The 20,891-nt window shown below is 50.3% G+C and overlaps 2 protein-coding genes across 5 annotated transcripts in view; one reads left to right on the top strand and one right to left on the bottom strand.

Annotated features, from left to right (window-relative positions):
• GRK5 (G protein-coupled receptor kinase 5) overlaps positions 1-17,141 on the bottom strand; it is a 157,050-nt gene extending 139,909 nt beyond the window's left edge. For 2 of the 4 annotated variants that reach the window (XM_036439213.2, XM_036439215.2), the window contains exon 1: positions 16,849-17,140. In XM_036439213.2, coding sequence (XP_036295106.1) covers positions 16,849-16,900 — 52 coding nt within the window. In that variant the 5' untranslated portion in view covers positions 16,901-17,140. Of the gene's footprint in view, positions 1-14,928; positions 15,239-16,848 lie in introns of those variants that run through there. The other 2 variants (XM_045582147.1, XM_045582146.1) reach the window with 2 other exon arrangements.
• A 148-nt stretch (positions 17,142-17,289) lies between these two features.
• SFXN4 (sideroflexin 4) overlaps positions 17,290-20,891 on the top strand; it is a 36,502-nt gene continuing 32,900 nt past the window's right edge. Inside the window, exon 1 of the mRNA XM_036439211.2 lies at positions 17,290-17,441. The gene's annotated coding sequence lies outside the window, so the exon portion shown is untranslated. The remainder of the gene's footprint in view (positions 17,442-20,891) is intronic.

Below are 20,891 nucleotides of genomic sequence, written 5' to 3'. Positions count from 1 at the left end.
GAATCAAAGTGCTCCCCTCCCACCAACCATCACACAGAGATAAAGATAAAATAAGCAAGTGATGCCCTAGGCCTAGTCCGCTTGGCTCAGTGCATAAAGCGCTAGCCTGCAGACTGAAGGGCCCTAGGTTCAATTCCGGCTAAGGGCACAGGCCCAGGTTACAGGCTCCATCCCCAGTGGGGGGCGTGCAGAAAGTAGCCGATCAATGATTCTCTCTTATCATTAATGTGGTGTGTTTTTTTTCTCTCTCTCTCCCTTCCTCTCTGAAATCAATAAAGACATTTTTTTAAATAAGCAAAGTGATGGTGGTTGCTGTTAAAGCAAACCCTCAGCGCCATGCCCAAGGGCATCAGGACCGTCCCTACTTCCTTCGTTCTTGTCCTCCGCTCCCCTCCGCCAAAATCGCCACCCACAGGGGTTGCCCGGTCCCCAATGTGGGTCGTGCAGGTATATGCCCAGACCTGGAATTGAACCCGCAATCTTTGGTGTACAGGACAATGCTCCAAATTAACAGCCACCCAGCCAGGGCATGAACATATTGTTTGAAAGAATCTATTTACCCACACTACCTTAACCAGGCATTATCAGTGTTTAAATTGTTGCCAATCTAAGATCTTGCGTATATAAGATTCTGCTGACTAGTGAGACTGAGCATCTTTTCATGAGTAGTGGTCCCTATTACTGCCTGTCTGACCAGTACCCTCTTTTTTAACCCTAGAAACCACCCCAGCTTCTCTGGCTGTAACCAGAGCCACCATATTCCTATAACTTCACCCCTATGACCTGCAATCTGAGAATCTAAGAGTTGATGCCTGCAATCTATGGTAATTGTCCCGGAGTGATCCACTGACCCAAGACAGCCAGGGAGGGGGGGGGGGGGGGGGGGGGGGTCGCCGCTGCCTAAGGTTTTCCAAAACAGAATTGGAGAAGGAAAGACCAGTCTTCTCTCCATTGGTAGAAGCTGTCGATGTGAAACTATGAACATTTCCCCATTGTATGGAGAAGATAGTGAGGAAATGTGAAGTTGGTAGATTGAAAGAAGTAGATGAGGGCAATAAGGAGGGCAGTGAAGGGTGCCAGGAGGTCCCAGTTCCAGGTGACGGGGGTCCCGAGGCCATCCCAGGCCCGCACTCCGCTCCCTCCCTCTGACATGCACGCCACCTCGGTCTCCTCCCAGAGAGTTCTCCTATGTCTGTGCTCGTCCAGATTGGATTTCTGTCACTGGCAACCAAGACTCCTGCCCAATTAATATATCCTCTTTACTGCTTAATTAATATACTTCTTCTTTTGTGAATCACCTCTTCACACTCTTTGCTCACTTCTCTACTGGGTGTTTCCTCTTTCTGATTCATTTTTATGAATCACATATAGTGGGGCTATTTTCTCAGCTTATCACTGACTTTTATCTTTTGTTATGATCTCTTTTCTCAGAGAATTTTATTTTTCACTGTCAAATGCGTCAATCTTTTTTCTTATAACTGTACCCCAAACTATAAGAAACAGTCACCTATATTTTCTTCTGGACTGTATATAGTTTCATTAAAAAAATATATATATATATCTATAGATAGATAGATAGATATATTTCCTTATTGATTTCAGAGAGGAAGGGAGAAGGAGAGAAAGAAACATCAGTGATGATAGAGAATCACTGATCGGCTGCCTCCTGCTCACCCCCTTCTGGGGATCGAGCCCACAACCCAAGCTGGTGCCCTTGGCTGGAATGGAACCTGGGACCTTTCAGTCCACAAGCTGACGCTCTGCTCTATCCACTGAGCCAAGCTGGCTAGGACTAGTTTCACTTTTAAAACTCTAGATCTTGCCGAAACCGGTTTGGCTCAGTGGTAGAGCGTTGGTCTGCAGACTGAAAGGTCCCAGATTCGATTCCGGTCAGGGGCATGTACGTTGGTTACGAGCACATCCCTGGTGGGGGGTGTGTAAGAGGCAGCTGTTCGATGTTTCTCTCTCATCAACATTTCTAGCTCTCTCTCTCTCTCCATTCCTCTCTGTAAAAAATCAATAAAATATATATATATTTAAAAACCCTCTAAATCTTCAATGATTCTAGAATTTTCTTAGTTAATATAATAAATCTAACATTGTATCTTCCCCAATAATTAGTTAGCCAGTTATCTCAACACCATTTCTTAGGGAAGCCATTCTTTTCCATGGGTTTGAAATGCTGCCTTTTCCACATACTAACTTTTTTACATACACTTGTGTATCTGTATCTAGACTTTCTATTCCATCCATATTCTTTCCTTGGTCTCTACAATCATGAGGGCATTGTCCGTATGTGATGATAAACATACAGAGAGACTAAGCCACTGGCCTTGGGACCCGAGACAAATGAAGAGCAACGCAAGGACAGAACCCAAATGGCAGCCTCCACCTTCCGCCACTTCCAGCTGAGAAAGGGTAAGCAAAAGACTCACCAACCCTTGACTGTGACATCTGCGTCACCAGCCAAGAGAAGGAGGACACCGAGCCCAAACGCATGAAGTTGCAGGTGAGTGAAGAAATGGGTCGGACTGCCAGGAGCCCTCAGGAACGCTGGCAGTGCCCATTCCCATCTCTGAGCCCTCCCCCTGTGGGTGACAACTGTCCCCAGCCACAAGCCCTGACAAGTAGGGAATGCTTATCAGTCTCCAACTCCTTGTGGGGTGCCTCCAGATCCACATGACAATGCCTCTCCTCACTCACGTCTCATGGAAAATTCTCACATTTTTCTCAACAACATTGACATTGTTTTCTTTGGCCAGACAGGGCCCTGTGTATTTTTAAGCTTTCCAGGAAGGCTTTTTATTAAGATAATACAGTGCAGAACAATCAAACTGCTTTATTTTTTACTTTTGATCTAATTTGCCTTTCTGTAATCCACTAAAGAAAATACCAGAACCATGGACTTGCCTTTCTTAGATTGCAGGCATTGGTTCCATTAGCAGCAAGGAGGTTCCTTCCTGTTTGTTTCTATTGCACTACCTAACCCCTCCCAGCTCCCATTCTTTCCTTGGGGGTAATTTTAATTTTAATGTGTAATGCCTGCTCTTCAAATTAACATCAAATCTTATTATGAAGTACCCACAGTTGTATTACTATCGGTGGGAAATGCACCAGCAAAAATCTCAAGATCTGAAGGGTGAAAATAGCTACAGAAATCACCTGGGCCAAGGTACACATCCATACGGCTGAGAAAAGTTTGGCTCGGAACGGTCAAGCAATGTGCCTAAGCTCACACAGCCATGGTGGTGGCACATTCTCCCTTGCCCTGCAGCCTTTCCAGGAGAAGCATTAATAGAGCTTTTAATGGGAATTGAAACATCTTGGCTCGGTGCATTGAACAGCATAAGGTATCATATTACCTTGAAAAGAAGAAAAAAAATGGGTGTCTTGCCCCAACTCTGGGAAGTTATTAGCCGGCTATGTCCGTGAGCTTTGCCAGATGTCAGCAGCACCACACTGGCGTCTACTAACAGATGCTAGCCCTGGTGTGTCTGTCCCTCCAATGTGATGTGCGATGGAAGAACTGGCCTCACCTGAGAAGCCAGAGGCCAGGCTTCCGGCTTCAGCTCTACAGTGGGTATCCCACATCACAAGGCGTTCTCAGCAAAGGGTGAGACCTTTATTCCGGATGCCCTGCAGAGCAGCAGAGGGCCTGGGACAGACACTCCCAGCACCTCCAGAGGGAGCGTGGCCTGCCTACAATCAATTTCGGACATCTGGCCTCCAGAATTGTGAGGCGAAACGTTTCTGTGGCTCTGAGCTGCAGCCCTAGGTAGCCCTAGGAAAGGAATAGAGCCTGGGAGTCAGTAACAGAGCCGCTGAACTGCTCGGAGGAAAACCCAGGCCTGGGACTCGGAGTGAAAGACGGCTTCTGCTCCAGCCCCACATTCTGCCGCCCACCTGGGCTCCCTCCGGTCCTCGGCCCCCTTCTCTAGAGAAAAGGGAGCTGGCTTCCTGCACTCTGAGATGACAAGGAGCCCGCAGCCACGTTCAGATTAATCACCCAATTAATGGGCAGCCTTTCTCCGTCTGGTCTCTCTGCTGCTTCCAGGCAGCTGTGAGCCACGGGAGTGCGAGCCAGCCCAGCTAGAATGCTTCCGGGAAGAAAATACCACTCCCTCCTCCAACACTGACAAAAATAGTAAAGCCCCCAGGCTCTGGACTATACCCTCCTGCCCAGCTTCTCTCAGAGGGAGACGGCGTGGGGAGGCAAGGCCAGCGGCTTAGGTTGTATAGTACTGTTTCTATTTGAGCTATTGATTCTCAAAGGGACTCATGGCACACTCATGTAGGTAAATCACATGCAAACATTCAGTCAAAGCAGTTACCTACGGAAGGGCCCACAACTTCCACAGAGGAGAAGACCGTGCCAAATGAAAGACGGGAGTGAAGGACGCGCCGTGAAACCAACACCGGCACATGCACACCCCTGAGAGAATTAGGAAAGGGCGCCTCTACCCAGGGGAACATTTCCAGATCCACCATCTCCATGGCGTGACCGAGGCCTCCCTAGAGCCGTTCAAGGTCCTTACGGGTGGGAACAGATGCAATGGGTCAGCCCCTGAGGAGGATGGGAGAGCAGTGGGTCCTTGCCGGGTGCCCTTGGAGAACCATCTCACCACTCGGTGCTTGATTTCTCTTTCTTCCTAAAATGGAAATGATAATCAACAGAGCTGCCATGTCTGGGTTGCGGGGATGATCAAAGGAGGGAAATGCGGGACCACCTTTGCAAAGCTGTGGGGCTTTGCCTGTGTTTCCTGCCAATTTACACATTCAAAACACAGGGGCAATTACAATGTCTTTGCCAAGTACAGTCTTTGACTGAACCTGATTTTCCTAATCCAAGCTTTGAATACCACAGGAAAGATGACTGAACAGTGAATGGAGTGGGGGGAGGGGGAGGCAGTAAAGGGGAGTATCAGATTCCACAGGTTTAAAAAGCATCCCGACCTCATGCGTATCATGTGCCTTCCTCATAAGAAAACGTACTTTTTACATCTCGAGGGCCACAGCTCCCCTTCAGAAATCATCGCTAATCTTCCCCAAGCGAAGTGTGGGGAGGAGAGGAAGGGGAGGATGCTATTAAACAGATACCACCATTGGGGGGGGAAAAACACACACACCAACAAACTGAAAGTTTTTAAATACATGTATAAAGATGTTATACTATGGGCAGGATGTTCCTACCCTGTTTACAACGCACTTAAAAATCGGAGAACTTAAGTGGCTCGCCGTGGAGCGTTTGACAGGGTGTTTTATTAAACGGGGGTAAGACAATCGGGGACACGGACCCCTTCCGAACAAGCCCTCAGGGTCTGCTGGGAAACACCCAGCATTCCACTGGAACGACACTCTGTTTCCAAAGTCTTTCACAATTTTTCCTGACACCCATCCATTTCGTGGGAAACTGTAAACACATCCAGGAAGGCTCTACGACACACTGTTGACTGAAAACAGCCGCGGGGCGGCGCGAAGGCTCAGAGCCCGTGTGTCTAAAATGCCTCTGTGCGCCCATACACGCACAGACACGGAAACGGGGGGACATGCCCACCTCAGCGCTGACAGCAACGCTCCGGGCTGGGGCTGGTAGCAGAGCTGCGAGAAGAGAGAGTCTGATGTTCTTCTTAATGGTTTGCACTGCTGTTTGAATTTTCATTAGCAAGCATTGCCGGTGCAGATTTATTATTTTTTTAATCTTAAAAATTAGCCCAGCTGGTATGGCTCAGCGGTTGGGTGTTGACCAGGAGAGCACGGTTCCATTCCTGGTCAGAGCACAGGCCCGGGGTGCAGGCTCGATCCCCAGGGAGGGGTGTGCAGGAGGCAGCTGGTCAATGGTTTTCTCTCATCGTTGATGTTTCTCCCTCTCCCTTCCTCTCTGAAATCAATTTTTTTTTTTAATTAGAATGATTCCTATTTAACTGTGAGTCACAGCTGCACACGTGATTGCTTTTCAAACGTCTCTATATGTTAGCATGGCCATTCCCAATAGCTGGGAATATTCCCGAGGGAAGGAGCTGTGAGCAGCAGAAAAGAGTGTCAGATGCAAAGCCTGGTGCTGGGTCCCCACGGCGGGTGTTTAGGGCCAGTGGTTGGCAAACTCATTCGTCATCAGAGCCAACTATCCACAGTACGACGATTGAAATTTCTTTTGAGAGCCCAATTTTTTAAACTTAAACTTCTTCTAACGCTACTTCTTCAACATAGACTCGCCCAGGCCGTGGTATTTTGTGGAAGAGCCACCCTCAAGGGGCCAAAGAGCCGCATGTGGCTCTCGAGCCGCAGTTTGCCAACCACGGCTTTAAGGTAAGTCATTAACCTCTAAGAATGGGGGAGAATAAGGCAAGCCTCACAGGACTATAAAGATCAACTAAAACAATGAACCCAGACTTCCTACTTCTTTAAATGATCATTTTAGAAAGGAGATGGGAGACTCCGTGGCTAAGCCAGTCCTCCTTTCAGAGCCAGCGTGGTGCCAGGTGCTAAGCACACACCGGATGGATGGTGCCGGGGAAGAGGAAAGCCCGGGCAGGGCCATGCCCATCGGAACTTGGCTCCCGTGACGTCCTAAAGTTCTCGGCCGACACCCAGGGCGAAGGAAATGACACGGGTTCACGTCACGCGCTGGCTCGGGGGGAGCTTGACTCCGGACAGGCCTCTCCAACGCTCACCCCTCACGGTCATTCCTGAAACGTGTGCAAGCTGCCAAGGAGCCCGGCGAGAGGAGCAGGCACCGGGGTAGGCAACCGTCAGGCACCCAGCGGTGACCAGCAAGCCAATTGAGACGTGGACTGGAAGCGTCCCCACAGCCCAACGCTCACCTCGGTCACCCAGGAGCTGTCGAGGAAACCAGGTTTGCCCTCCTCTCATTTCTAGGCTCGCGATAGGTTCTAGAGAATTAAGCTTTAATTTTTAAAATCCCTCTAATTGGGTACTACCGATGGGAAGACATCTGGGGCGAATATCTAGGCCCCGTGCATTCCGTCCCAAGCCATGGTTAGTGGTTTGGAAAATGAGCGTGCGGCGAAATAACCAGTGGTTACTAATTATTATATATCATAGGGTTTGGCATCCTCCTCAGAGCCCAGTCATGCTGGCCTCTTCCTCTTCAGAGAGGATTACAGAATTGACTGTTTAGAAATTTCTTCTCCGGGTTACCATACATTTTCTTTGTCTTAATTGGATCCAGCCTCTTTGCCCATGAGCAGAGAAAGGCAGTTTTTCTAGAACGATTACATCCTTTAAATGCCAGGTCATCAGCCATTCCTAGGCCTGGAGGATCACTGGTTTGGCTCCCTGTTTTCTTTCCATTTTCTCAGCCTCGTCCTCGTCGTGATGGGAAAGAGCATGTGAAGATGGTACCCTACGCTACCTCCGAGTTAGCCAAAAAAGGTATGCGTGGTACAGCGTGGACCATCGCCTCTGACCCACACGGAGCCTCGGAATTGGGGCGAGCTGTTTTGCCCCAAATGTTTGGTCTAATGCAAATATTTACTTCTCCCAAAACAAGTAAAACAAACCATTTCCAAATCGGGGACAAGGGTGGGGGAGTTGGCCAGGCGTTTTTCACAGCAAAGATAAACATTTGGAAAACATTTTCCAATTCGCCCTATACCCTTAGTTAATCTCTCTGAGCCACGTTGAATCATTTTCTAATTTACCATCAACTGTGACATCAAGACCACTTCTGGAGGATCTTGCTGTCTCTGTCCCCCTGCCCCCCGCCACACACACACACACACAAACTTAGATGTAGCATCCAAGTCCATCGTTTCTGGAAACTTCTGTTGAACACCTACTATGTTCCGTTCATCTGTGACTGTAGACTTAGTGGCATCTACCCACAAGGGCACTTGGCTTGGGAAGAGCTGGGTCTTGAGACCCCCTTTTCCCAATTCTTTGTCCCGCCCCACCTCCTATTTTCCCTGGAGCTCCAACTCCCTCTCGGGGGATGTTACCTGAGCACCCTGAGAGCTCTCCCTGAGCGCCTGACCGGATGACTCGGAGGAGAGACCGAGAGCACGTGGGCATCAGCCTGATGACGCTGCTGGTCCCGGGCCATCTGACCTTCTCCAGCCTGTATCCATCTCCCCGGCCAGTGAGTGTTGCGACCCAGGCCAAGATGGAATTTCATTTTCAAATGAGGTTTCACAAGGCCTTCTATCAGATACGTGGGCCAATTACACTGGCTGCCTTCCCTCCAGCCTGCAGCTGGGTAACCCTATCCCTCACCCCTCTTCCTCCAGAAGCCGCGGGCTTCACCTTCTCTGTAGGAGCAGATCAAAGGCCTGCCTTCCGGTCCCCTCATTACCAGGTGGGATGTCAGGCCGAAGCTCCAGTCTCACCGCGACCCCCAAGGAAGTCCATAGTTCTTAAGACTCTACACACACACACACACACACACACACACTGATATGGTTTCTAAATGCAAGCAGCCATAAGGTTACCACTGGGAAAAGAAGGGGCTAACCCTTTGAGCGCTTTTCCAGAGAAAAGGGCTGCTTCACACATTCTCTTTAGGACAAAGAAGGGGTGGGGAGGGTACCCCGAATCTCACAGATGAGTCACACCTGTCCCAACCCAGCCCCCTACATTTTTAGGTACAGAAAGCTGCAGAGACATGAGTATACACCTAAGGTGCCCCCACCAGGCAGAGGTGCTTGAGGGCAAGGATCCCCCAAGGGGTAGCAACAAGCCCCCAAGGAAGGAGACCTTGGGGCAGATGTGGCCTGCACTTGGCAAGCCAATGCCAGCAGGAACTGGCCTGCCCGTGACTCTGGCAAGGAAAGGAGGGGGTGAGGCCACAGCCAACGACAGGTCCCCACCACCACCTACCCATAGAAATATCGATGAGAGAGAATCATTGATCAGCCGCCTCCCACACACCCCCTATGGGGATGTGCCCGCAATCAAGGTACATGCCCTTGACCGGAATCGAACCCTCAGTCCGCAGGCCAACACTCTATCCACTGAGCCAAACCGGTCTTGCCATTTATTTTTTTAATATATTTTTATTGATTTCAGAGGAAGGAAGAGGAAGAGATAGAAACATCAATGATGAGAGAAACTCATTGATTGGCTGCCTTCTGCACACCCCTTCTGGGGATCAAACCTATAACCCGGGCATGTGCCCTTGACAGGAACTGAACCTTGAGTCCACAGGCTGACGCTCTATCCACTGAGCCAAACCTGCTAGTGCTGACCTGACCCTGCACTTTTAATATGTTGGTGTGTGTGTGAAAACAGAGGTGGAGGTTAAGGGGTAGAGGGACACATGGGTATAAGAAAAACACAGGTAAATGGGGCTCCAGAAAGGATCACAGCTTGTATGGGCACACACACATGTGTAGGCATGTATGTATAATATATACATGCCCTTCTCCTCCATCACTGATTCATTTGACTTGACTAACAGTTCGACACTTAAAGTGGAAACACCTACTGCGAGGATTCACCTATCAGGCACGCACAACCTAACAGGAATACACGATCCCCGCGGTCAGCAAACTGCAGCTCGCGAGACACATGCGGCTCTTGGGCCCCTTGAGTGTGGCTCTTCCACAAAATACCACGGCCTGGGAGAGTGTATTTTGAAAAAGTGGCGTTAGAAGTTGAAGTTTAAAAAAATCAGGCTCTCAGAAGACATTTCAGTCGTTGTACTGTGGATGGTTGGCTCTGTTGACGAAGGAGTTTGCCGACCGCTGCACTCTCCGATGGCGCTCGGGTTGGCTCTTGGCCGAAGGCAGGGTGGGGGAGGAAAGAGACAGCCCCGCGTCGGCCCCTTCGCCAGGAAGTGGGACGGAGCCCCTCCTCTCTCTCCCACGGGGACAGCCCCAGGGGGCTTCCATTGAGAAACGATGCTGTCCTGAGGAACGGGTTTGGCTTTCGGCGTACAGTATGGCAGGGAAGAGGGGAGACTTCTTTTTGAACATTTAAAGGAGTCTGGACAGTGGCCCAGGGACCGTGGCCCAGTGGCTTTGTTTTGTCTCCGCTCTGTCCCCCTCTGTTGGACCAGGGAAACCTCCGTGTTGGAAAGTGGAGGACAGACGGACTGAGAAGGCTCGGGGCATTGTGGCCCTGCCTGCCCCGGGGTCTCCGCCACTTCATGACACAGGAATGTGCCTGTCTGTCTATCTCAGCGTCTTCTGCTCTCTGCCCAGGCCCCCCGAGTTGCCCTTTGAGGTTCATGGAATCGTCATCGCCTTAAAAAAATGTGTCAGTTCTCCACAGATTACAAATGGCTAGAGACAAGGCAGGCCCCATGGAAATCAGGCTAATGTATTACTGACTTGTGACACCGAAGACCCAGCACCGGGCTGTTTCATTGTTTCCAATGCTAATGTTTCTTTCTACCGGCCTCTCTAACTGGGCTATCCTTAAAATGTTTCAACTCTCACAGGAAACGGTTTTTAGAGAGAAACCATTTGTGTGTTTTTGACATCATTCTTTGCGGTCTTATTTCAGTCTGTCCCTGTTCAAAAGAAATGGAAACCCCTATCGTTGTTTTCCCTATTTTCACCCTCATTTTGGAGTGCCTTTTTGAAATCCATGGAAACAGGTATGTTTTTTGGTTGTTGTTGTTGTTTTTTAATTCCTTCTGTAGAATTACTCTACATATAACTTACTTTTTTTTCTTAGTAAAAATAGCCTCCTATCAGGAGTTTCAAGAAGGAACATAGGGCTCTGTATGTATCCATAGTATGCACTTAATTTGAATCAGGAAAGTCAATTGCTCAAGCTAGGCAAATTTCCCAACAAAATATGAAGGAGAAAAAGATGCCCTGCCTGCCGGTAGCGCAGTTGGTTAGAGCACCTCCCCATAGATGCCAGCGCTGTGGGTCCAGTCCTGGGTCAGGGCACATACAAGAGTCAGCCAATGAGTGCATCAATAAGTGGAACAGCACGTTGATGTTTCTCTCTCTTTCGCCCTTCCTCCCTCCCTCCCTCCCTCTCTCTCTCTCTCTCTCTATCTCTCTCTCTCTCTCTCTCTCAAAGCAAAAAAAAAAAATTAATTTAATTTAAAAGGAAATATGGGTGACTGACCACCAACATCTATGATTGTCCATGAACTGAATTTTTCTCTGGAGTCAGTCCTAATCCCCAGACTCAGCCCACACCCTTCTGGTCTCTTCCCCCGTTCTCCCCTCTGTCTCCTCTCCTTCCCCACCATTTACCCCTCTCACCCTCCTCAACCTTCCCCCAAGTATCGTGTCAGAAACGGGGTTACCACGCTCCTGTTTAATTCGGTGTGTGGACCTCCAGAGCAGCTCTGTCCGAGTGGACTTCCTGCAGTGCTCAGAAGGCTCTGCTTCCGGGAAGTCTAACAAGCAGCCACTAGCCACATGGACCACGGAGCCCTAACGTGGTTCCCGTGCTCAGGAATGGAACATGTAATTCTAATTCACTTAAATGTAAATAGCCACTTACGGCCATAAGCTACCGTGTTGGACAGCATACCTTTAGAGGGCTAGACGCCTGTAACCCCAGAACTCTGACCCTCAACTCCACCCAGGATGCTACCCAGAAAAACCACTATTGAAAAAGCAATAAAAACATTTCTTAAAAAATTAAGTTTTATGGTTACAAAAAGATATCGTGACAGGAGTTCGTGTAACTGCAGGAAACAATAGAAAGAGATTACAAACAGGTGACTCATGGAAAAGGAATTTGTTCAGTCTTACTAACCCTAGGCTCCCCTTCCCCCATCACCCCCCCCACCCGCCCCAACACACTGTACGCACCTCACACATCAAAGTAGAAGAGTGAAGACAAGGGTTTTGAGATGTGCCTTTAAGTGATTAAAATGGATTATGTGGGCTTAAATGATAGGAGTGGTTTCTACTTTAAAACACATCCTGTTATAGTTCAGTGAAATGTTTCATTTAAAAACAACATAAATATTGAAAATGTTTTAATCAATAAATCAAAGCTCTTCTAGTTTTTATCTTTTGGGGGGGTGAAAACAATATTGTTCCATTTAGTACTATCTAAACACTGGAGGAAGCACTCAGAGAGGAAGGGAGGAGGAGAGAGATGGAAACATCAGTGATGACAGAGAATCACTGATTGGCTGCCTCCTGCACACCCCACCCTGGGGATCGAGCCTGCAACCCAGGCATGTGCCCTGACCAGGAGCCCAACCTTGACCTTCTGGTTCATAGGTTGATGCTCAACCACTGAACCACACCGGCCAAGCTAACCATAAGGCTTTCTTATTTAAAAACTGTCTAGATGTTATAATACTTTACTTTGAGCCACAAATATATTGGTAACAAACATTAACTTTAAATAATTGCCTGCAGTCCTGGGTGCTTTTCTACAAACACTGGAAGCTCCAGGTAAAGGTTGAACAGCCCTTGGCAAAGGTGAATTTGCTCGCATATTGAGCTCCGTCCTGAAATTCACTGGGACATTATGGCAGCCCAGACCCAAGAGGTATCATTTAGCAAGCCACTGCAAGAGCAAAAGCTTCTGAAGACATACTTCAAGCGAGGATTAGCTTGGGCCCTGCAAGAATCAAGCTTTTTGGAGTTTAGAATCTGACAAGCAGCAGCTAAGCTCTTGAAAGATGAGAGTCTTGTGAGCATTTATCTGATGATTTTTAAACACAGGCAGCTGGGTTCGTTAAAAATCTTTCTGCGAGAGGGCAAGGCCTTCTGAAAACACGGCTTTTGGTTTCTCTACCTCCAACCTGTCGGTACTGAAAAGAAACTTGGAAAACGTAAAAGGCAGTTTCATTTAACATCACTGCCCTTCCGAGGCCAGGCAGCCTCCACGCTCAGGGCTGCCTGCGCGGATGACAGCTGCTGCTCTTCCGAGTTCATCGTGTGCACGTGGGGCGGGAGGGAAAGGGAAGGCGGCCGGGCTTCCAGCCTGCTGGGGGACACTCAGTCTGTCCAGGCAGAGCCGCCCCTCTGCTGGATGCGGGCTCCCTCTCTCCTCCTGCCCTCCCGGGCCTCTGCTAGCCCCCCAACTGCACCTAGTCCCAGGTCCCCAGTCTTGATCACCATGAAGAGCCAAGCCAACAAGTCAACAAGCTACCGGAGGAAACGGTTCTTGCATATTCTGGCTTTCAGCAGTTGTGATCAATGGCAAAGTCGTTACATTTCTGACGTCTCAGTTCCGGTGCTCGGTGCCTGCTAGAAGCCCGCTCAGGAAACTGTATCAGTCCTCCCTGTCATCTTGATTGAGCAGATAGGACTCCTGCTGGCCGGTGGAGAAAGGGAAGGTGAGCCCCCGCCGCCCTTTCCTCACCACAGCTCACTCAGGGTGAGGCAACAGATCTAGAATATGATAAAGACACAAACACCTTCCTGCAACAGATAACAAAGAAAGACACTCTGCAAACACTCTCACTGCTGTCACTTCCACACTAGCTTGCTTGCCAATTTTCTGAGATACTGAAATGTACGTAGATAAAATTAGTCCGAACTTAATCATTTAGCTCATCTCCATAAACAGGCATGAATTGTCTCAATTTCTTTCCTCCCCACCCCCCACCACCCTCCTAATCACATTTTGGGAAAGTTACCTAAAGTTCCGAAGAGTGACCAAACTGATATTTTCTCATGAAAACAAGATAAATAAACAGCCCGCAAAATACGTTTGGGAGGTTTAAAATGTTGAACCCAGATCTCCATCTTATTAAAAAAAAAAAAAAAAAAACAAACAGTCACAGAGGTGTCATTTGCTTGCTATGTTTTGTAATTAATAACAAGGAATTATTTTTACTCTGATATTTAGGTATAGATTTTCTATTGTATTGCTATATTCAGGTCTTTCACTTTATATACTTCATTATGGAAAGAATCTAAATTTACAATGAATTTAGAAGTAATCTGCCTTGGAGAATGTATAACAATAACAAAAGATAAGCCCCAAAATTACCCATCCATCCAGACAGCTACAAATTCCTTAACAGCCTTTGCAAAGTGTTTCTGTCTGTCTTCAGAGGCCTGTTTCTCTATTGTTTGGGACAAATATGACTTTTACTTGAAAGCCACATTTCAGATTGTTTACAATATATTTTGTTAAGTCAACTAAATTAAATTTCACACGCACCAGCTGTATTTCTCCATCCGCAACCATTCACAAGAATCTTCAAGTAAGAAGTGTTTTTTAAACATTCCAAACAACTCGGATTTTTAAAAGATACTATCGGTTTTTACGTTAGATATTTCACCAAGCTGACTAGAACCTTCATTTCTGAGTATTTGGATAATATAATTATTTGCAGAATTACTTCATTTAAAAGAATGGCTTCCAATATGTGAGAGCCAAGAAGAGAAAAATAAATCGCTTTTATTTCTCTAGGCTCCCAGGCTAGTTAGAATATATGTGCTCACATTTTTAATAAAGACCCAGCAGAAAGAAAATGGGAGCACTTAACATCATGGGTTCTGTTTAGACAAAAGAAAGAGGAGGAGAGAAGCAAATTTTAAAATGCAGTCTCCATGTAAGTGATTAATTTTTCTCACTCATGTGTCAGTCTCTCCATTTCCTTCCAGGCAAGGCCCTTTCCATTTCAAAGGCATCCTCAGGAGCTGTTTTCTCACCATGAGAAGCCTACCAAACTCTCAAAGAGAAATCGCCTACCAAACTCTCAAAGAGAAATCGGAAAGGACAAGGGTGCGTAGGGCACTTTCCTGAGAGCTTTTAATCCCTGCAATTCCCACTTCCACAGAAACCTCCAGCCTGCAGTGCTCCCGCCTGAGGTTCTGAATAAAACACAAACTGCTAACCGGCCGAACCAAAATATCTGCATTAATCTCGATGGGAAAACAATAACACAACAACACTGAGGAGATCGCTTTAGAGAAGAAAACTGGTAACACTTGGCTCACCCCAAGCAAAACATTTGAACAGAAGCAACCTAATTCGAACAGGAAAAAGCACCCCCCAGGCAAAGGTACGTGTGGAGCCACACACCTCTGAGCCTCGGGAGCGAAGTTCCACGGACAACAGGAGAAACCAGCGGAACCCGCAAAGCCTCCAGCAGCACGTCCACCCCAGTGCTTTCCCAAGAAATAATTTCAGAACAGAGAGGGGAGAGAGAAACTTTCCCAGCCCCCGAGCCCTGAGGTGTACACCCCAATCCCGCCACTAGGTGGCGTCTGAAAGGTGGGGGCGTGGGCTGCTGTTTTCTCAGCTTCTTCCCCTCTGGGACGCACTTTCCAGCCGGGGGGAAGCCCCCCAGCCCCCACTGGATCCAGCTCGCTAACATTTTTGGATTTGGCAAAAAGGGAAGAAAAAATCAGGCCTCAGAACCTGAGCTTGCCTTTCCTTCCAATCTGTTCTCTCACCAAAGCTGGGCAACTGGGGGGTGAATAATTGATAGATCTGAATATTTTAAACTCTGCTGGCGTTTTCAAAGCAAACCTTCCAGGCGACCAACGGCTTTAGAGGGACAAGTGACGACGGAATTACGACGCGAACGCTGACGTGCTGGGCTGTGCACCGCTCGGTGGCGTGGACGGAGCCACAAGGTGATGGGACCGGCTGGGTAAACACACACCGTTTTACTGCTGGCCAAACATTCCTCCTCCATTCATCAGAGTGCGAGAGTGGAAACATTCAGGCGGGGGCATGGCATCTTCGTGGACTGCTCCCCGAGGACACCCTTCTGAAGTCAGGACCTTACTTGGGCTGCCTTCTACCTTGGGTGTCAAATCAAGTCTCCTCCCACGATGGAGGGAAACCACGTCCCCGTTTTTAAAAAGAGAAAGGCTGCACCCCAGAGCTCAAATCTTGGCAGGAGAGACGTTATGTAAATTCCAGGTGCTCCTGGCTGTCGTATGTTTACAGGCGCAGGGTCGTTTCAGGAACCACCTAAGTTTCTGGGCCGCTTTTTTTCTTTTTTTTTTCTTTTTTTTTCTTTTTCTTTTCATCTCAAGGAAGCGTCAAAACGTGTTTATAGCTCTGACTTTCGGATCTTTACCCACTCCGTGCAGACATTTCCTGCCAGCTCAACGCAGGAAATGTAATGATTCGCACCCAATACGCATGTAAGCACCGGCCACGCTTACCTATCTCTCCTTAACTGAGCCCCAATCAGTTACCTCCCTCACGTCCCGCCAAAAAAAGTGGGGGGGGGGTCTGGGGGGGGTATGACCTCTGAAATCCTGACTTGTTTTCTAGATGGTTGGTACATCCATCCTCTCGTTATTCTAGGAACAGGCTGATTCCTCAACATCTGACTTTGCCTTTAAAAGGCTTCCTTTCCACACGACGGGATTTCCCTGCGAAACATTCCCAGCGGCCGGTTTCCAGCAACAGCCTGTATCAACTCAGCCTGCGCAGGCGAAGACTTGGCTCCTGCTAATTCCACCACCACCACCACCACCCTCCCCAACACTCACACACACACACACACACACACACACACTCACACACACACACACACACACACACTCACACACACACACTCACACACACACACACACACACACACACACACACACACACACACACACACTCACCCCCATCCACACTCCCAGGACCCATCCCGGGCCGCTCCAAAAGCTGTTTGTTTGTCTGCACGCGGGCCCCTCTCTTCCTGAATGGATGCTCTCCCCGCTGACCTTTCCGCCAGCCGCCGCGATGCCCGGGAGGCTGCAGAGCAGGAAGCCGGGGGGACCTTCCAGCATCCCCTGCCCCGATGTCCCTCTCCTTCTCCACCAAAGTGCGGATTCCCCGAGCCCGAGGGCGGCCGAGCCCAAGCGCTTGCCGGCGGGGCAGCTCCCCGAGGTGTCCGTCCCGCTCGGACCAACTGGCCGCGGGCACCCCGCGCCGCACACGCCCCAGCCCGCCCGGCACCGGCACCTCCCGCGCCCCGGCCCCGCCGCTTACCTTCCCTGGCTTTCAGCAAGACCGTGTTGGCCACGATGTTTTCCAGCTCCATTGACAGCCGGCGGTCAGCGAGGGAGCCGGTCGGCGGGGCTGTCAGCGCCTGGGGTGCTGCCGCTGGGTGCTGCCGCCGCCGCCGCTGCGGGAGCCGGAGCCGGAGCCGGAGCCGGAGCCGGGAGCCCGCCTTTCCTACCGCATTATTCCAGCTCTGGTCCCCTCAGAGTTTTCCCCCTCTGCAAAGAGGAGCCGCCGCCGCCGCCGCCGCGTCTTCCTCCCTCTGGTCCCCCCTCCCCCCTCCCGCAACGCGCTCCCCCCCACCCCCCACCCTCGGCGCTTCTCTGTCACTCCATTCTCCTCCCCTCCGGCTCCCTCGGATGCTTTAATGCCTCGGATGCTTCTGCCTCCCCTCCGTCCCTCCCGGGGGTGTGGTACTAGCTAGGCTCCGGCGGGCCTCACTGCGCAGGCGCCGGCCCCGGCCGCGCCCACTGCCTCGGCGCCCGGGGCGCGGGGCCTGCTGGGACTTGTAGTCTCCCCGGCGCGCCGCGCGGTGGCCGGGGCGGCACGCAGCAGCTGCGGGAGTCCCGAGGGCCGCCCGCGCCCGGCGCCCAGGGTGAAGGCGGGGAGCGGCGCTGTAAGAGGTGGGTGGGGGAATCAAAGGCCCGCCCGGCTGGCTGAGCAGGAGCCCTCAGCCCTGGGGCCGAGCTCGCACGCCCGTGCCCCGGGGTCCGGCTCGCCCGTTTCCCGCCCTGCCGCGAGCCCGGAGAGCGAAGTCACAGGCCGCGGCGGCGGCCAGCTAAGTGCCACGGCCCAGCCGGAGCCGGTGCGTGTCCGGCCGACCGTCTGATCTACTCGGGGCCGGAGGAAGGTCGGCCCGGCCCGGCCCGGCCCGGCCGCGCGCCGCACCCCCTTCCTGTGGGCCACGCGGGGACTGCAGCGGGCCCGCACCCGGCGGCCCGGAGCTGTGCGCCGCCTCGCACGCACACGTGCCCGGCCGCTGACAAAGGTGCACTTTGTTTCCTCCGAGGGCGCCAGGGGATCTGCCGCTCGGCGGCGGCCGGGCACCGGCGGCCGCGTCGGTGGCCGCGCAGCCTGAGCGCCCCCTGGCGGCGGCCGGGACTCCGGCGGTCCCTGCGTGGGAAGCGGCCGGTGTGGCTAACAAACTGCCTTGTAGCACGCGGAGTCCGCAAATCCACGAGCCGCATGACATCCGAGCTCACTGAGATGATGCGCGAAGAGGGAATCGCCTGAGCCGGCATTGGGGAGTGTTCACGGGGAACAGCGCCAAGCTGGTGCTGCAAGTGCGTTTTCAAATTCCCGGCTTTGGAGCTCTTGGCGCCTTCCTACTGTAAGCTCAGGACACTCAGCCTCTCTTCCTCTGAAGGCCCCACTCCCGGGAAATGGGCCCGCCGGCACCCTGGGGTCTGCGACCAGGGCGGGGTGGGCGGGGAGTGGGCTGACCCTAAGAACAATGAGGCCTTTGCCTCCTCTGCATCCTGCGGGCCGGATATCCTTTCCTCCGAAGCTGGCCGTGGGCCTTCTCCGTGCAAAAGGAGGAAACCTTCTGTCCCCAGGGCTGCCAGGAAGTGGCAGGGAGGTGCCGGGAGAGGCGGAGAACAATTATTAGGCATTGGAGAACATGAAGAAATTAATAGACTTTCCAGGCCTTGGAAACCCGAAGGCTGGTTTCCTAATGGATTACACCCACAGCCACCGCCACCTCCACTTCCTCGGGTCTGGATGTGGGTCAGTGGGACTGCCCGGGCCTTTCTTGTCTTGTCTGCAAAGTAGAGGCAGTAACGGTTTACCTGACTTCTGGGGCACCTTCCGCTCCAGGGATTGTCCCCCGTCAGCCACTTAGGCTTGGTCTTGGCTACATACCCTCGTGCCCAGAGCCCTAACTTAGAATAGGAAGGTCCGTAAGGCCTGCTGCAGTCCTAGGTTTATTTTGGCTGATATAAAACACACACACACACACACACACTCTGAAAACTAAACTAGCCGAAACCGGTTTGGCTCAGTGGATGGAGTATTGGTGTGCAGACTGAAAGGTCCCGGGTTCGATTCCAGTCAAGGGCATGTACCTTGGTTGCGGGCACATCCCTGGTAGGGGGTGTGCAGGAGGCAGCTCGTCGATGTTTCTCTTTCATCGATGTTTCTAGCTCTCTATTCCCTCTCCCTTCCTCTCTGTAAAAAAATCAAACTATATTTAAAATAATAATAATAAAACAAAAACTAAATTTGAATGCCTTCGATGAGTTGTCCTTCCTAGCAGCCTTCTCAAACGTGTATGTGCATACAGATCATCTAAGGATATTGTTAACGTGTAAATTCTGTTTCACTAGGTTTGTGATGGGTCCTGAGGTTCTGTTTCTAACGAACTCCAAGGTTCTGTCCACCCTGCTGGTCAGTGCACCGCATTGTAAGTAGCAAAGCTCTACAGTTATAATCCTCACCACCCTCCAATGCCTGATATCGGGCCCAAGTCACCAGCAATTTTACTTCTTTTGCTTCTATAGGCTTTTGGGTGTGTAACGCTGGGAAAAAATCCCTGGGTGCCCCCACCTCCTTTTAGAATAAGTAGTTCTGTGTGGTCTTTAGGCAAGCGATCGCCTATCTGCTTCTCTGCCTCCAAAATAAATGGCTGTATTTCAAGTATCTGTGACTCTCTGAAAAAAAATAATAATAATGAGAACATTCCAATACAAGAATGGAATGATAATGGCTAGATTTACAGGATACCGAGTGTAATCCGGGCCCTGTGCTAAGTGCTTTCCATGGGTTATTTCGTTGACCATCATGTCTGGGTGAGGTAGAGACAGAGCCCCATTTTATAGATAAAATCACCAGGCTAGAAAAGTTTTATAACTTAAGGTCCCACAACTAATAATAAGTAGACGACCTGGGATTTGAACCCAGCAGTCTGAATCAGAGTCTTTGCACTTAATTTCTGGCTAGCTCAGGCCGGCAGGCACAACTTGGTTGCTATTGTTCTGTATGGCTGACCTTACACTGTAAGAAGGCAAAGCAGGCAGTTGGCGAAATGATTAAGACTTGAGGGTTTTCCATCCCTGTCCACAATCCCACCATTAAAGCTTCATTCCTTTCAATTAACTGCATTAACTACTCACAGTCACCTTGAAAAACGGGTTTGATTCATTAAATGTCAGTAGGTAAATAGAGACTCTTGTTGGCTGATAGCAAGAACGGAAATCCAAACGGAGGACTGGGTAAGTGTGAGAGGGATGGGAATATGCCAAAGACAAATACTCGCTTCCAAGCCACTCGGGATCAGTTGAGCTGGAAATCAAAAGAAACGGAATCTTCCCATTCTGTGGGCACCTCTCTCGCATGGCTAAAGCTGCTGGTTCAGACTTCTCCTAAACAGGAACTGGCTATTTGGAAAGTGATAAACCTACCTTCGTCCTAATACGTGGATTGCTTTGGCCCGAACAATCAAACTTCGTGAATAGAGCCGGAGCTGGAGTTTTCATTTCTTCCCTTGCCTCACTGAGACTTTCTAATCATCCAGAAACAGTTGGAGATAGTGTTTTCATTCTCCCGCTCACTCCCTCATTCTTCAAAGTCTACCTCTGTGCCAAGCACAGGAGGGAATAACAAGGTGATTTCCCAGAAGAGGAAGGAAGGCAAACTGGGAAGCAACCCACTGAGGTGGAATAAAGGCCGTTGTGGACAAATATACAGAGGGCTGGGAAACGGAGAGAGAGAAGTGATTCCAGGCACCTGGGACGATGCCAAGGCAGAGAGATGAGAACGGAGAGCGGGGTTGGAGTTGTGAGGTGTCTAGTTGCTTTCCCTCTCCCCTGAGAAGACCCTTCATGGACGGGCCCCAGTGGTTACCAAATTGAACATTAAAGTGTTGCTATGCCACCCAGCCGGCATGGCTCAGTGGTTGAGCATCGACCTGTGAATCAGGAGGTCACGGTTCTATTCCCCATCAGGGCACATGCCGCGGTGCAGGCTTGATTCCCCAGTAGAGGGTGTTCTATCTCTCTCCTCCCTTTCTCTCTGAAATCAATATATATATA

The sequence above is a fragment of the Pipistrellus kuhlii genome, unplaced genomic scaffold (assembly GCF_014108245.1).
Source record: "Pipistrellus kuhlii isolate mPipKuh1 unplaced genomic scaffold, mPipKuh1.p scaffold_m20_p_15, whole genome shotgun sequence".
NCBI lineage: Eukaryota > Metazoa > Chordata > Mammalia > Chiroptera > Vespertilionidae > Pipistrellus > Pipistrellus kuhlii.
This window is presented reverse-complemented; position numbering and strand designations above follow the sequence as displayed.